Source organism: Babylonia areolata, chromosome 10 (genome assembly GCF_041734735.1).
Source record: "Babylonia areolata isolate BAREFJ2019XMU chromosome 10, ASM4173473v1, whole genome shotgun sequence".
NCBI classification, from domain to species: Eukaryota; Metazoa; Mollusca; class Gastropoda; order Neogastropoda; family Buccinidae; genus Babylonia; species Babylonia areolata.
In genome coordinates this window covers 22,333,138-22,348,334 of record NC_134885.1, presented here as the reverse complement: position 1 = coordinate 22,348,334, position 15,197 = coordinate 22,333,138, and the positions used below count along the sequence as shown (strand labels likewise).

Here is a 15,197-nt window from a genome sequence, read left to right as displayed (position 1 = left end):
AGTTTACATGTTTACAGTTTGTGAATGTGTGAGAATGAGAGAGAGAGAGGTCAACAGAAGTGTTGAGTTATATTGAATTATTGTCTCTTGCAAAACAAAACCATTCACACACACACACACACACACACACACACACACACACACACACACACACACACAAACAGACTCACATGACACTGTACTCAAACCAGTGAAAACATAGGAAGACCACCTCACACCAGAGCACTCTTCGTTATTTTGTGATATCCAGAACACCTTAATGGAGTGAAGAGACAAGTTTGAAGTCACACCACCACCATGACAACCCAGGCAACCCTAACCCACATGTTCGCAGAGCTGTACATGTTGGACGATCTGGGTGCTCCGCTAAAAGGGTCTTCCAGAGTAAGAGTGAGTATCATGAGTATGGGAAAATAAGTTCTGGGGGAAGTGTTTCAGAGCCTGGGTATGAGTGCTTTAGCACTTGGCAATATCCACATTTCTTCCCCTCCACTCCTCTGTGTGACTGACAGAGTGAATGTCCACACCTTGTTGTGAACACTGCTCATTCCATCTCCTGGCGGAGGGGGGTGGGGGGGGGAGGGGAATTGTGGATATTGAACACTGCTTATTCTGCCTTGATGGAAAAACATTGTGGAAATTGCCAAGCACTCCACTTTTTCTTCCTGCCCCTCAACACCCCCCCTCCCCTCCCCCCCCCCCCCAAAAAAAAATCTTTATATTATTTTATTTGCCACTCCTGACCAAAGAGAGAGTTAATGACAGTAACTACCAGTAGAGCGGTTTCAAGTCATCAGACATGATTCATTTTATAATTAGTGTGTTTCACTTGAAAAAGATGATGTGGTTGTTTTGTTATCAACAGTAAGAAGAAATAAACATTCCCAAAAAATCTTTCAGATAATTTAAAATCTGATACATTGTTTCCCTGTTGATATGTTTCATTGTTTGTATTAATTGTTTCCCTGTTGGCATGTTTGTATTAATATAACACACCTTACTTCAGTGAAAAAGGGTTGGAAGGAAGTGTGACTGGTCTCTACTGAAACCGACTTCTCATTCAACATTTCACTGACACAGTAAATGGTTGATCAATGGACAGTTGGAGAGAGAGCATTTCCCACTTGTCCGCTAGAAGGTTTATTTGGCCTGTGCCGTAGAATGGGTGGGTATACTGAGCCCAGTATTTATACTGCTGTCTGAAATCTTAAATGTTTGCAGCTTCACCTTTTGCCACTTATATCCACATTTAAAAGGAGAAGAATGCATGTTCTGTTTATTTGATTATACACAGCTGGATGGATGAATGCATCTGAAAGAAAGAAAGAAAGAAACTTAGAAAGAAAAAATAAAAGTGGTGAGAAGAGAGAAAGAGAGATTGGTAAAACACACCACATACCATGCACTACATTTGATTTACTGAAGTAAGAAATACTCCGAATTTACAGCCAAACAAAACAAAGAGAATGAGAATTGAAATTTTTTCTTCCTTTTTTCCTTTTTTTTCTTTTCTTTCTTTCTTTTTTTTTTTCCCTTTCTTTTTTGTTGTTGTTGTTGTTGCCACAAAAGATCACCTCAGACAAGAAGTCGGTGAAAAGTGCAGCAGATTGTATTTTTTGTACGTTTTATTTTTGTCTTTAAGAGAGTTGAATACACCAGGGCTATGAATTTATGGATACTATATAGGGATAAGTAGATGGAGTGATGGCCTAGAGGTAACGCGTCCGCCTTGGAAGCGAGAGAATCTGAGTGCGCTGATTCGAATCACGGTTCAGCCGCCGATATTTTCTCCCCCTCCACTAGACCTTGAGTGGTGGTCTGGATGCTAGTCATTCGGATGAGACGATAAACCGAGGTCCCGTGTGCAGCATGCATTTAGCACACGTAAAAGAACCCACGGCAACAAAAGGGTTGTTCCTGGCAAAATTCTGTAGAAAAATCCACTTCGATAAGAAAAACAAATAAAACTACACGCAGAAAAAAAAAAAGGGGGTGGCGCTGTAGTGTAGCGACGTGCTCTCCCTGGGGAGAGCAGCCCGAATTTCACACAGAGAAATCTGTTGTGATAAAAAGAAATACAAATACAAATACAAAAAATAAAACAGTCTGATCATCCTCCATCCAACTTTCTACTTGGTCTATTTTTTTTTTTTTTGAATTTATAAAAGAAAAAAAAGTACTTGTAATACAATGACAAAGCAATAGATATAAGAAATGAGGTGGAGGGTAGGGGAGGGGGAGGTGTGGTGGGGCATAGATCAGTTGATTCTGCACTGACACAAATTATTTATAGAGAATACACTCTGCTGGGGTTCCCTTCTGAGAAGAAACATTGGGTGGGGATGAATGGTGGGCATTGGTGGGAGGTTTTAAAGTGTAAAGGGGAGGTAGAAATGTAAAAAGTAAGTGGGAAGTGTGATAAGTCTGCTGACTGCTAAATCGCCCTTCCATTAACACAGTCTAGTCAAAAAAATAGGTTGCCCAATGGACAAGTGGAGAGAGCACTTCACTTCACTGCTGGAAGGTTTAGTAATCCTTGACAGTCGGATGGATGGGTGTTTTAAGCTCTGTATAATCACACACACACACACACACACACACACACACATATATATATATATATATACATAATATATATATATATAGAGAGAGAGAGAGAGGTGCATGTATGTATAGATAGGTCTATAGGTACGCATATTTGCATTGCAAATAACTAGGATAGTTTGGTGAGAAAATTCAGGCTGTCATCCAGCTCAGTCACCAAGATTGTTATCAGAACAAAATTCATCTCACTAATGGTGACTTTGTGTGTGTGTGTGTGTGTGTGTGTGTGTGTGAAAGTGAGAAAGAGAGAGTGAATGGTTGTGTGTGTGTGTGTGACTGTGTGTGTGTGTGTGTGGATGGTACAGGAATGGAGGAGATAGAAAGGAAGCTTGCTAAGAGAAACATTAAGGTGATTTTACTTTCTTCAGGGCATTACTGTAAGATAATACACTTTATATATAATATAACAATATATCTGTATCTGTTTATCAATCTGTCTGTCTGTCTGTCTATCTGTGTAATATACAGATATGTATCTGTATAAAGCTGTGAAATTATATGTAACTAAAAAATGATTGTGCAGTACACCTGTATGAGCGTGTCAAGACGCTATATTGCATTTGGTTGCAACACTGGAGGGGTTTACGTTTTTGGTCGAGATTCCCAGAAACATCTGCAGAGCATCTATGGGGATGTGGTATGCATTGTGCTTCTTTCATGTTGTCTTTGTTTTTTTCGCATGATATTAGTCTGTTCGCCAACAAAGAAAGATCTAAAGTGTGTGTTAGTGTATGTGTGTGCGTATGTGTGTGTTTGTGTGTGTGTGTGCGAGTATGCAACCACTCATATGTGTGTGTGTGCGAATGAGTGTGTGTGTGTGTGTGTGTGTGTGCATGCATGTGCAAAATGTACCACTTATATAGAAATGTCTGACACTGATGATTTGTTGTTAAAGGTAGGGTCTTAATGAGTTCATTTTCAACATATTTGCATGCATTGTTTCTGCTACTGAAATTTTATTCGCATTTTTGTTTTCCATAAAATGCAGGTTAAATGCATCATCTTAAGAGTGTGGATTTTGTGTGAATAGTTGAGTGTTGACATGTTAGTTTTCATAAGAAACAGACCTTTTGTTGTATACATGTCTTGACATTTAAAACTATAAATTTGTTTTCCAGACAGCTTTTGTCTAATATGTGTGTTCTCTACGGGGTTTTTTTCTCAGTTTTGTTTTGTATTACTAGACATCTTGAAGTCCATAAATAGGTGGTTTGTGGACAAATCATGTGTGTGTGTGTGTGTGAGAGAGAGAGAGAGAGAGGGATAGAAAAAAAAAGAGAAGGAAGTTTAAATGAAAAAAAAAAGTCACTGTAAAAATGTGTGTTTGAATGTGCAAAGCATGCAATATGTGTAGTATAGTATGTGTTACATCTGACATGTTTCCCTGTGTGTTTCCATGGCCTGATCAACTTTTTGGGTTTATGTGTAGGTCGAGTATCTACTTTTTAGATTTTTCTTTAGAATATATTTTTATGTCGATGTTGTGTGTCATATATGGAACATTCTGCATACTTTGACACCTCCTTGAAACTGAAACTGAAACTCCAAACTGAAACTGAAACTGAAACTCCTCATGTCTGCAGGATGCTTGTCCAGTGTCGGTGGTTGCCCTCAGCCCAAATGAACTGAGTGTCGGCTTTGCTGTCAGGTTGTATATCATTCCGTTATATATATATATATATATATATAGAGAGAGAGAGAGAGAGAGAGATATTTACCTATATGTGTGACCTTGATTTTTAGACTCTGTGTGTGTGTGTGTGTGTGCGTGTGTGTGTGTGTTGGTTGGTTATTATTCTAAGATCTATTCACTGAAGTGATTTTAGATGGGGAAAAAAGTGTTACATATATGCGTTAGTATGTGCTCAAACTGTCTGTATTTACATATGTGATAGAAAAGGGAAATTCAGAATATATTACCTCTCTCTCTCTCTCTCTTTCTCTCTCTCTCTCTCTCTCTCTCTCTCTCTCTCTCTCTACATATATATATATATATATATGTATGTGTATGTGTGTGTGTGCACACATGTGTATATATATGTGCATAAGACAAAAGAGAAACTCCAGTGACATGTTTAATATGAAGCTCATACTATGTTTAAGCATATATTTATCAAAGAAATATTAGTTGAAGGTGTACAACCAGGCATGTCTGAATGCTCTTGACCCCTGCTGGTTTGCGGCACACAGCTCCGGCCAAGTGGTCGTCATGGAGATGAACATTGAGCGGCGCTCCAAACCGGAACGATTGCGGCAGACGTTGGACCACCTGGGCACCATGGTGACGGCCATGGTGTGGGATTCGGCCAGCTCCAGTTTGTTTGTCGGGGATTGCACTGGGAAAGTCACCCACATCAACGTGCCAACCTCCAAGGTTGGGAGCGAGGGTTTGTGTGTGGGGGGCGGGGGAAAGGGCAAGGGGAGGGGGGGGGGGGGGGGGGGGGGGCTGGTTGGGTGTTGGTGTGTGTGAGGGGTGAGTGGTTGGGTGTTGGCGTGTGTGTGTGTGGTTGGGTGTGTGTATGTGGATAGGTGTATGTGAGTGTGGGTGGGTGGGTGGTTTTGTTTATATGTGTGTGTGTGTTTGTTACATGTGTTTGTGTGAGTGATTGCTGTGTGCATCAGGTGAGGGCTTGATGTGTCTACGCAAAAAGTGTGTGAGGAAGTGTGTGACTATATATTTGTGTGTGTGTGTGTCAAAGGCAAAGGGATCGTTAATCTGTCTGAAACCTTCAGCCACTGCTGCTGTGATTTATACATTCTCCCTGTGTGTCCACCACATGTGTAGAGTGGGAGCCTGGTGATAACATATCCACCTGGGAAGCGAGAGAGCCCCACACTCACCAGTATTTTTCCCCCCGATCCACTAGACCTTTAGAGTGGTTGTCTGAATTCTAGTCATTCGGATGAGATGGTGAACCTAAGTCCCATATGCAGCATGTACTTAGCACACGTAAAAAGAACCCATGTCAAAAGGGTTGTTCATGTCAAAATTTCTGGAAAAAAAGTCTGTCAGTGGCGATGCAGTATCCCTGGAGAGGGCAGCCTGAATTTCACTCAGAGAATCTGGTGTGACAGAATGAAATACAATCAGTACAATAAGTACAATACAATACAATACAATACAATACGATACAATGATGATAATGATGATAACAATAATTATGATAATGGATACTTACATAGCACACCATTCAAATCTGCTCTAGCTGCTTTACAAAACACTTTTGTTTATAAAACACATTACATAAATGTTACATACACACTACATGTGACTAACAAACTACACACATGCACACATGCACAATGCATACATACATTTTTACATACATATGTACATGCAGCTGCACTCCACATATATGAATACATAAGCACACACAAACACACACATGCACAGACGCACACACACACACAGTCACACAGGCACACACACACACAATACAATACAATGCAATGTAATACAATACAATACAATACAATACAATACAACAATAACAAAGTGCACTGTGCAGTTTCTTCCCTTCATCTCGCAGGCCAAGACCATTTTCAGCCAGCCGTCGCAGACCATCGTACGAGTGGACAGTGGGGTGTCCCAGCTGGACTGGTGGGGCAACAAGCTGCTGGCCTCCTCCCTCACCGCCACCTACCTCCTCAACACCGCCAAGTGAGCCTCCTGTAGCATCTGTGTCTGTATCTGTTCCATGCATGTCGGCAGGAACCCTTTCTGGTATAATAGTACCCACAGGAAGGCTTAGAGGAGAGCACCTTTAAAACAAAACAAAAAAACACCCTGAATTGAACCATTTCAGGGTATCATAGGCCAAGCCAGTCCAGCTGGTGCAGCGCTCCCCAAGATATAATCCTGACTGGCGCAGCCCCAGCCCATCATTTACCCCAGCTTTGGATCAGACCCGGATTTTGTCTCTCAGTTAACAACTGTGGTGCTGGGCCTGCTTAAAATTCACTTAGTACTGCCAGTTAGCTCCCCTGACTTTCCCCACAGACTGCCCATTTGTATGGGTAAGGAATAAAGTCGCCAAAGAAACAAATGTTAGAGTTTATAAACTGAAAACTTCCAGTCTGATCAGTAACATAACGGTTTAGTTGGGGACAAAATGTAAAACTACCTTCCTTCTTATCCAGTGAGATGATCAAATTATCCATATTTTTTTTGTTCAACATTTGCATACCCTGATTGCTTGTAAATGAATCTAGGAAAGCACACAGAGTTTGAAACAGACTGAAATTCAGAATGTTATATCGCCCTGACAGTGCTCCTTCATCTAATTCTGTTGTATGCCGTGTGACTGCAAAGAAACTGGGTCAGACGCCATCGTTGACACACACTGTTCATGTGAACTTGTCACTTAGAAAATAACTCTCCTGCTTGCAAGCACAGCACACTCAGCATTTTATTGGTTGCAGTGGAGAGTGGAAAGATCAGTTCAGATATTTTTAGCATATAACTCATGCAAATTAGGTGCCACTCCAAAACTTCAAAACTTTCAAAAGCTCCGATGGGGCTCCTTCGTCTGAAACAGTTGTAAACAATACATGGCTGCTCAGCCGAGCACAAAATCCGGCTCTTTAGTTGGCCGAGCAGCGTCTAGCGTCTTGGGTCAAAAATTTTTTAATGCCAGACTTTCCCACCGCACTCTGTACTGACCGGCACATTCGCCGCGGTATTTCTGGCCCCGCGCGCCAAACTGGGACACTGCCTTCTTTGTTTCACTCGGCCCCGCGGCCCCCGCCCCGCTTTTCCCACCTTTTCACAGCATCCACACATTTCTGCAGCGATTACAGAAAGTTGAATTATTGCTATTCCTGCTTGTATTATTGGAGTGCAGTTTGATTTGATTTACACAATTTCATTATTTTATCAACATCATCGTTTCTTTTTTTTTTTTTTTTTTTTTTTACCTTAAAAATCTTCGTCTTTCTCGTGGAATGAAGGGCACGGCAGTGCCATAAGCCGACAGACACACTCACCCCGCTCTCCATCCCCCTGCTGCTCATTCTCACCATGCTACAGTGTGTTCATTTAAACGTTTGTTGTGCTGCCAAGAAAAATCGCACAACTCAAAAGGTAAGCTAATCTGCATGCAGGCATGCTATATGTTCTGTGTGTATTTACGATGTTACTGTTCTAAACGCCTGTTTTCTTAGAGAGGGATTTAAACTTAACGATTTTTGCGATCATGTTTCTGCTTATCCTTCTCTTCTCTTTCTTCATTTATGTTTCAGCCGTTGCCACAACAACCGCTATGTAAGAAAACATATTGTGTTTGGAGTCAATGGAAAGCTTATTTTGTGTTCTTTTTAGAAAACCACTTCTTTAGTCGTTATTTCCGATACATCCGAGGAGATGATGCGCGAAAAAACAAAGCAGATTTACCGCCGAACAAGCGTACAGCGAGTGCCGCTGGCGCGGCCTGTTTGTCAGCCGCGTTTATTTATATCCATGCCCTACTTCCTGGGTTCACGAACTTTCGCAGGGCCAACTAAAGTGCCAGCACTGAACACCCGTGAATAGGCCTTTGATTAGGGCCCATCGTCCAGAGTGAGTTAACAACTGTGGAGTTTGGTCAGCTCAAGGACTGCAGCAACCCTAAAAATAAATCTTGGCACCACTGGTCAAGGAATGAGAACATCCATCTCTTCCCAAGCTGTGTAGCACCACTCTGTCTCTGCCTCCTCTGCTGCTTTTCTTGCATGCAGTGACCGCCCAAGGCACTCCCACCCCACCTCTCTTTGTGTGAAGACCTCTCTGTGCTGGATAGAATGAAGTGTAAAGAAGTCCGATAGAATGAAGTGTAAAGAAGTCCAACAACAGTTCTCTCTTGATGTAATGAACAAACCTTACAGCAGCAACAACAGCAGTAGCTACATTGTCACAGTGCCCTTTCCCAGGCAGAGGAGCTGTCCATTGTTTGTCTTTCTTCCATAATGTTTTAAGACTTTCTGTTCTGTTGATTATGTTTGCTGGTGTTTTTTTTCCAAGTATCTGTGCATGGGTAACTGAAACCGAGCGATAGCATCTATATGGACACACTTTGTTTATACACATGAGTGCAAAATATATATGTTGACTGATCAGTTTTGCTTTATCTTGTATTGCAGACAGCAGTTTTCACAAATTGGCAAAAAGCCAAGGTAAGCACGGAATTTATTTTTCTCTTCTTTCAGTCTGTTCTGTTTTTTCCTGTCTGCTTTCGTTTTTTTCCTCTTTGTGTTTTCATACCAGTGATGGTTTCATTATGAATGATTAATCTTTGAAGAATAGTAATTTTTGTGTTTTGAATATTTTACCTACATATTCTACCCCTAGAAATGGAGAATGGTTACCTGTATGGCAAGGTAAAAACAATCATACATATAAAAGCCCATGCCCACTCATACATATATACATACATACATGTGTGGATGTGGGAGTAACAGCCCACAAACACATAAGAAGGAGAAGAAGACTTGCATTCTTATGGTGCTGAGTTTGATGAAGTTGGGTTTTTTTTTATCATTGTGTGTTCATTGAGTTCACATGAAAAGGAGGCTTTATGCATGATGTCTAGAACTACATATATACAACTCCTATGTCTGGAACTCTACATACACTTCTGTGCCCTAGCCTGAAGTTGCTGTACTACAGCAAAAAATTGCTGCATTTCAATTACAAGTTTTAAAGATATGCAAAGACTGCTGTTGTTTGGGTTGGTTTTTTTTATCTTTGTACATGCATATATACATATCTCTCTCTCTGTGTCTCTCTGTCTTTCTATCTGTCTTTCTCTTTCTCTGTCTACATCTCTCTCTCTCTCTCTCCCTCCCTCCCTCCCTCCCTCTCTCTCTCTATATGTGTGTGTGTTTGTGTGTGTGTGTGTGTGTGTGTGAGTGCGTGGGATATCAATATTTGTGTTGTGTGTATGTATGCATGTGTAGAAAGAGAGAGAGAGAGAGAGAGAGAGAGAGAGAGACTAAATAAGGAGCACTGGCTTTCAGGGAAGGGGAGTTCGGAGCCTGTTTTTACCTGGAGCCCAGCTCCAAGTACCCAGTCATCTACTGTGCCAGACCTGGGTCCCGTATGTGGGAGGTGAACTGGTTCTCTTTCTCTGCACGCATGGTGGTTGTGTGTGTGTGTGTGTGTGTTTGGGGGGTGGGAGGGTGCTCTGTTTGTGTGTGTGTGTGTGTGTTTGGGGGGTAGGGCGAAGAGGTGCTCTGTGTGTGTGTGTGTGTTTGGGGGGCGAGGAGGTGCTCTGTGTGTGTGTGTGTGTGTGTGTGTGTGTGTGTGTGTGTGTTTTGGGAGTGGGAGGGTGCTCTGTTTGTGTGTGTGTGTATGTTTGGGGGGCAAGGAGGTGCTCTGTGTGTGTGTGTGTGTTTGGGGGGTGGGAGGTTGCTCTGTTTGTGTGTGTGTGTGTGTGTGCTGTATGTGCGTGTATGTTTGGGGGGTGGGGGGTGCTCTGTGTGTGTGTGTGTGTGTGTGTGTTTGGGGCTGGGGGGGTGCTCTGTGTGTGTGCTTGGGGGTTGGGGGGGTGCACTGTGTGTGTGTGTGTGTGTATGTTTGGGGGCTGAGGGGGGGGTGCTGTGTGTGTGCGTGTGCTCTGTGTGTGTGTGTGTGATATGTGCATGTGTGTGTTTGCGTGTGTGTGTGTCTGAATGTTTGTGCTGTGAATGTGTGTGTGTGTGTGTGCTTGGGTTCTGTGTGTGTGTGTGTGTGTGCTTGTGTGTATCTTGACTGTGTGTGAGTGAGGGTATTGGGTGTTATAATCACATGGATGACAGTGCTAAAGTTTACGAAGGACACACACAAACACACATACACATACACACACACACACACACACACACACACACACACACACACACACACATGCACACACATGCACACATATGCAACTCAGCACATAGACACATTGTTTGCGCAAGTGAGTCAAAAATCAATTTCCAGAGTTAATTCAGATTCATGTCCCGTCACATGGCAAATTCAGACTTCTCCTTGTAGATAGTTGCATCAGTGTAACTCCCAGATTTAACAGAAAAGAGTTCTGTTTTAACATAAATTATCAAAAATGACTGCTATAATTAATGAGTGTTATTATGACAGCTATTGATCTCTATATTAAACTGTGTTTCACTGATCAGGTTGACTTTGAAGGGAACGTGCTGAACACTCACCAGTTCAAACAACTTCTGGCCACCCAGCCACTGCCCATCATATCACCTGGGTCAGTAAACTGCCATAGATTGTCACAGGTCTTTTATTCATTTTGGTGTTCATTTATTCTGATACTTCAGTTCATTTTGTTGTCTTTGATACATTTGTTCTGATACTTTAATGCATTTTGTTGTCTAGTCGACGGGCGCAATAGCCGAGTGGTTAAAGCGTTGGACTGTCAATCTGAGGGTCCCGGGTTCGAATCACGGTGACGGCGCCTTGTGGGTGAAGGGTGGAGACTTTTACGATCACTGGAGACTTGTGTAATTTGTTTGTATCTGGATACGAGTAGTTTTTATGAACAAAGGTCGGATACCTTTTTAACACACCTCGTAATAAGCGCCCAGCTAGTACAGTACAGTGAAACTAAGTAAGGGAAGAGACTCCCACAAATGGTAAAGTACCCAGTGGATTACAAGCTATTTAACAGTACTGAGGGTGTGGTTGCGTAAAGAGGAAGGTGGCAGAATGGTTAAGACACTTGTCTGCCAGTACAGAGTCCATGATGGTCTTGGTTAAGACACTTGTCTTCCAATACAGAGTCCATGATGGTCTTGGTCTGAATCCCACTCTCTCCCTTTCTCCCAAGTGTGACTGGAAAATCAAACTGAGCATACAGTCGTTCAAATGAGATGATAAACTAGGTCCCATGTGCAGCATGCACTTGGCACACTGAAAAAGAACCCATGGCAACAAGAGTGTTGTCCTCTGGCAAAATTCTGTAGAAGAAATCCACTCAGAAATGTACACAAACATACGCATGCGCTCAAGGCCTGACTAAGCGCGTTGGGTTATGCCGCTGGTCAGGCCTAGCAGATGTGGTGTAGCTTATATGGATTTGTCTGAACGCAGTGACGCCTGCTTGAGAAACTGAAAATGAAGAATTGGGTGCTTACAAGCTAGTTTACAGTACTGAGGGGATGGACACTTAAAGGAAGTTCACAATAATGAGGGGGTGGGTACTTACATGGTAGTTACGGTACTTACATATTTCTTCATGTTTACGTGTGTGTGTTCCACTTCCAGGGTGGATCTGACAGAAGCATTGAAAATTCCAGTACCTGGGCCCCAGTCAGTGAATTTTCTCCAGATGCACTCCATTGGGTGAGCAGAATATTGTGTTGAACGTTCCCCTCCCCCCCCAACCCCCCTTCTTCAGATAACCCTAAAACTGATAACAGTACTGAAATGAGACTGTCACAAACCCAAGGTGGATGATGAGGAGCGATGAACAAGCAATGCTGCTGGATGCACACACTGCGCGCACGCGCGCACACACACACACATCACACACACACACACACACACACACACATCACACACACTCTCTCTGTCACAGGCGTGCGCGTGCACACACACACACACACACATTTGAACAGAAGCTGCATATTATATGTGGATGGGACTGATGACTAGATCTTCAGGTTGATGGTTGTTGATTGATTCATGGAGGCATTAATAACAAAAGAAATGAAGCTTTACCTCTTTCACCATCAATGTCGCATCTAAACACCAGCCAGGTGGAGCACTGATATTGCTGAAATGTGACCAGATCAGGGGTTGGTTATTCACAAACCTATTGCTCTTAATTTTCAGTGTTTGGATAGGTCATAGTTGGTTCACGCCACAGGGGAAACCCTAGCTATTCTTAGTTGCCATCTTTTCTGTTTCTGGCACCAGGGAGTCAAATCAAATCAGATTATGGTGCTTAGAGCCTCGCTGACCACTAAGCCCATGTCAAGGCTATGGCCTAGTACCTGCTTCAAGTCACCAGGGAGTGTTTCACTCTAAACTGACTGGTGGTGAAAGGTTTCTGAGCTCAATGATAACGTACACAGCATGAGACAATAACCTGAGTGATGGCCTAGAGGTAACGCATCCGCCTAGGAAGCGAGAGAATCTGTGCGCGCTGGTTCGAATCACGGCACAGCCCCCGAAATTTTCTCCCCCTCCACTAGACCTTGAGTGATGGTCTGGACGCTAGTCATTCGGATGAGACGATAAACCGAGGTCCCGTGTGCAGCATGCACTTAGCGCACATAAAAGAACCCACGGCAACAAAAGTGTTGTTCCTGGCAAAATTCTGTAGAAAAATCCACTTCGATAGGAAAAACAAATAAAACTGCACACAGGAAAAAATACAAAAAAAATGGGTGGCGCTGTAGTATAGCGACGCGCTCTCCCTGGGGAGAGCAGCCCGAATTTCACACAGAGAAATCTGTTGTGATAAAAAGAAATACAAATACAAATACCTAGACTGAGAACATTTATTGAGGAAATGATCAAAAGAGAAAGAGGACAGAGGAAACAAAATGCAAGAAATATAGCAAGGTGAGGAAAACTGTCGAACTTACACCCTGGAAACATCCTGTCAACATCAGAGCCTGGCACTTATTGCCTAAAAACGTTCACACACATAATTTCACTTAAAATTCATGATCGCCAACTACCGTAAAGTTTGGTCTATTGAGCGCACTGGTATATAAGCCGCACCCACTAAATTTTGGAAAAAATTCAACTTTATACATACATAAGCCGCACCGGTTTATAAGCCGCACTTATTTCCGGTACCGGAACACATACTGATGCTAAGAAAAGCTGTCGATACTGTAGGTTATGAAATAAATACAAGCGGGAACAACACAGTATCAGTATCAGTATCAGTAGCTCAAGGAGGCGTCACTGCGTTCGGACAAATCCATATACGCTACGCGCTTAGTCAGGCCTTGAGAAAAAAAGAAAAAAAAGAAACTAAATAAAAAATTAAATGAAAAAAATTTGTTTAAAAAACAAAGAAAAGCAAGCGAAAATACTGCTTGTGCCACAAAAAAAATAAGAAAATAACACAACGAAAATACAATCTATAATTTAGGGATAGTCACATTTATTCAATGTCTTCCTGCTCACTGAATCCACTAAAATCTTCATCTTCAGTGTCTGAGTTGAAGAGAACCAGCACAGCTTTCTCCGTCATCTTGTCACTGACTTAGCCTCGCTTTCACTTCATGAAGGTGGAAGTCGCTGCTGGTTCGTTGCTTGCACTGTCATCTGCTAGGTCGATCGCTTTCAATTTGAAGGCTGCATCATAGGCATAACGTCGCGTTTTCGGCATGATGAGGGTGTACGCTTGAGCAGAGTAGAACTGAATGCTGATCTGAAGGCTTTAATGTGTGCGGATTTGATTTATAAAACATGAACAGTTAGCACACGATCCTGAAGCTCATCCAAAAATTCATGGACAGAAATCATGATTTTGGTGAGTTGAAGGGCAGCTAAGAATAGACGAGAATGTGACACTCCCGGGATCGTTAAAATCCGCAAATAAGCCACATCATTGTATAAGCCACAGAGGCTGAAGCTGGAGTAAAGAGTCGCGGCTTATAGACCGAACTTTACGGTACATGAGAATCTCAAACACTACACCTAACTGAAGCATCACACACAACACACACAAAACAGATATATCCAGTCACTTCTGTGACAGAGGTCATCAGTCTAAACTGCAGTTACTGCAGTCACTTTTTGGTATAGTTTTCAGTGCTGCTGTTGAGTTTGCTGAACAACAGTAATGTAATCCCAGTGAGAAGAAGCCCAGAACAGAGAATGATGACTGACATCCTGACCTGGAAGCTCTGTTTTAACACAGTGAGAAGACAGCCTGTCACTGACAAGCACTTTTGTCAGCAATGGTCAAAGGGTTGGGGTCGGTTTATTCATGTGTAGTCAGTCATGCTGGATATTTGAAAGTGGTTTCGACAATTAATAATTTGTCCATGTTTTCCTCATGGGTTATCATAAAATTCGCAGCTACACCGGGCATTGTGAACATGTCAAGGAATGGAAAGTTTCTTCGTGAGGTTTCCGTACCCATACACTCGCTGGCCAGCCGTTGACCTTGGTACCCCAAATGGCAAACTAATCTGCATACGTATCAAAAATGGCGTCGCAGGCGATACAAGTGCAAATTTTTGGAGGAAATTAGATCACGACTGCGGCTTTTTACTGCTGCTGAAGTGATTGAAATGCTTCAAACTGAAAATTTCGACATGGACGAGGATGATGAAGACGTTGAATACAGTATCTGCAGAGAAGAAAGCTGGCAGCAAGAAGGTACGGACAGTAACTCAGCTTTTGAGAGCTGTGAAGAGAGGGAGGCGGGTGGGCGTACACACGACGTGAGGAGAGGGGTCAGTGGGTCAAGTACAGGGAGTTTCATTCAGTTACTTTGTGTTTTGTATTTTTTGAGATTTTTTTTTCCTAACCCTAACAAATGGGTCGTCTGCAAGGGGAAGCAAGGGAGAAAGCTATTCGTCCAGAGTGAGTTAAGCTGAACGTACATGATGCAATCCCAAGATCAAGGAATCTAGAGTAAAAGATGGTTACTGAC

The 15,197-nt window shown here is 42.5% G+C and overlaps 1 protein-coding gene across 1 annotated transcript in view; it reads left to right on the top strand.

The window, feature by feature from the left end:
- The first annotated feature begins 334 nt into the window (after positions 1–334).
- The window catches only part of LOC143286311 (uncharacterized), a 44,459-nt gene continuing 29,596 nt past the window's right edge, over positions 335–15,197 (top strand). Inside the window, exons 1-9 of the mRNA XM_076593850.1 lie at positions 335–390; positions 3,128–3,241; positions 4,188–4,252; positions 4,795–4,978; positions 6,135–6,265; positions 8,722–8,754; positions 9,598–9,688; positions 10,738–10,820; positions 11,837–11,914. Of these exons, the coding sequence (XP_076449965.1) occupies positions 343–390; positions 3,128–3,241; positions 4,188–4,252; positions 4,795–4,978; positions 6,135–6,265; positions 8,722–8,754; positions 9,598–9,688; positions 10,738–10,820; positions 11,837–11,914 (827 nt within the window). The 5' untranslated portion in view covers positions 335–342. The remainder of the gene's footprint in view (positions 391–3,127; positions 3,242–4,187; positions 4,253–4,794; positions 4,979–6,134; positions 6,266–8,721; positions 8,755–9,597; positions 9,689–10,737; positions 10,821–11,836; positions 11,915–15,197) is intronic.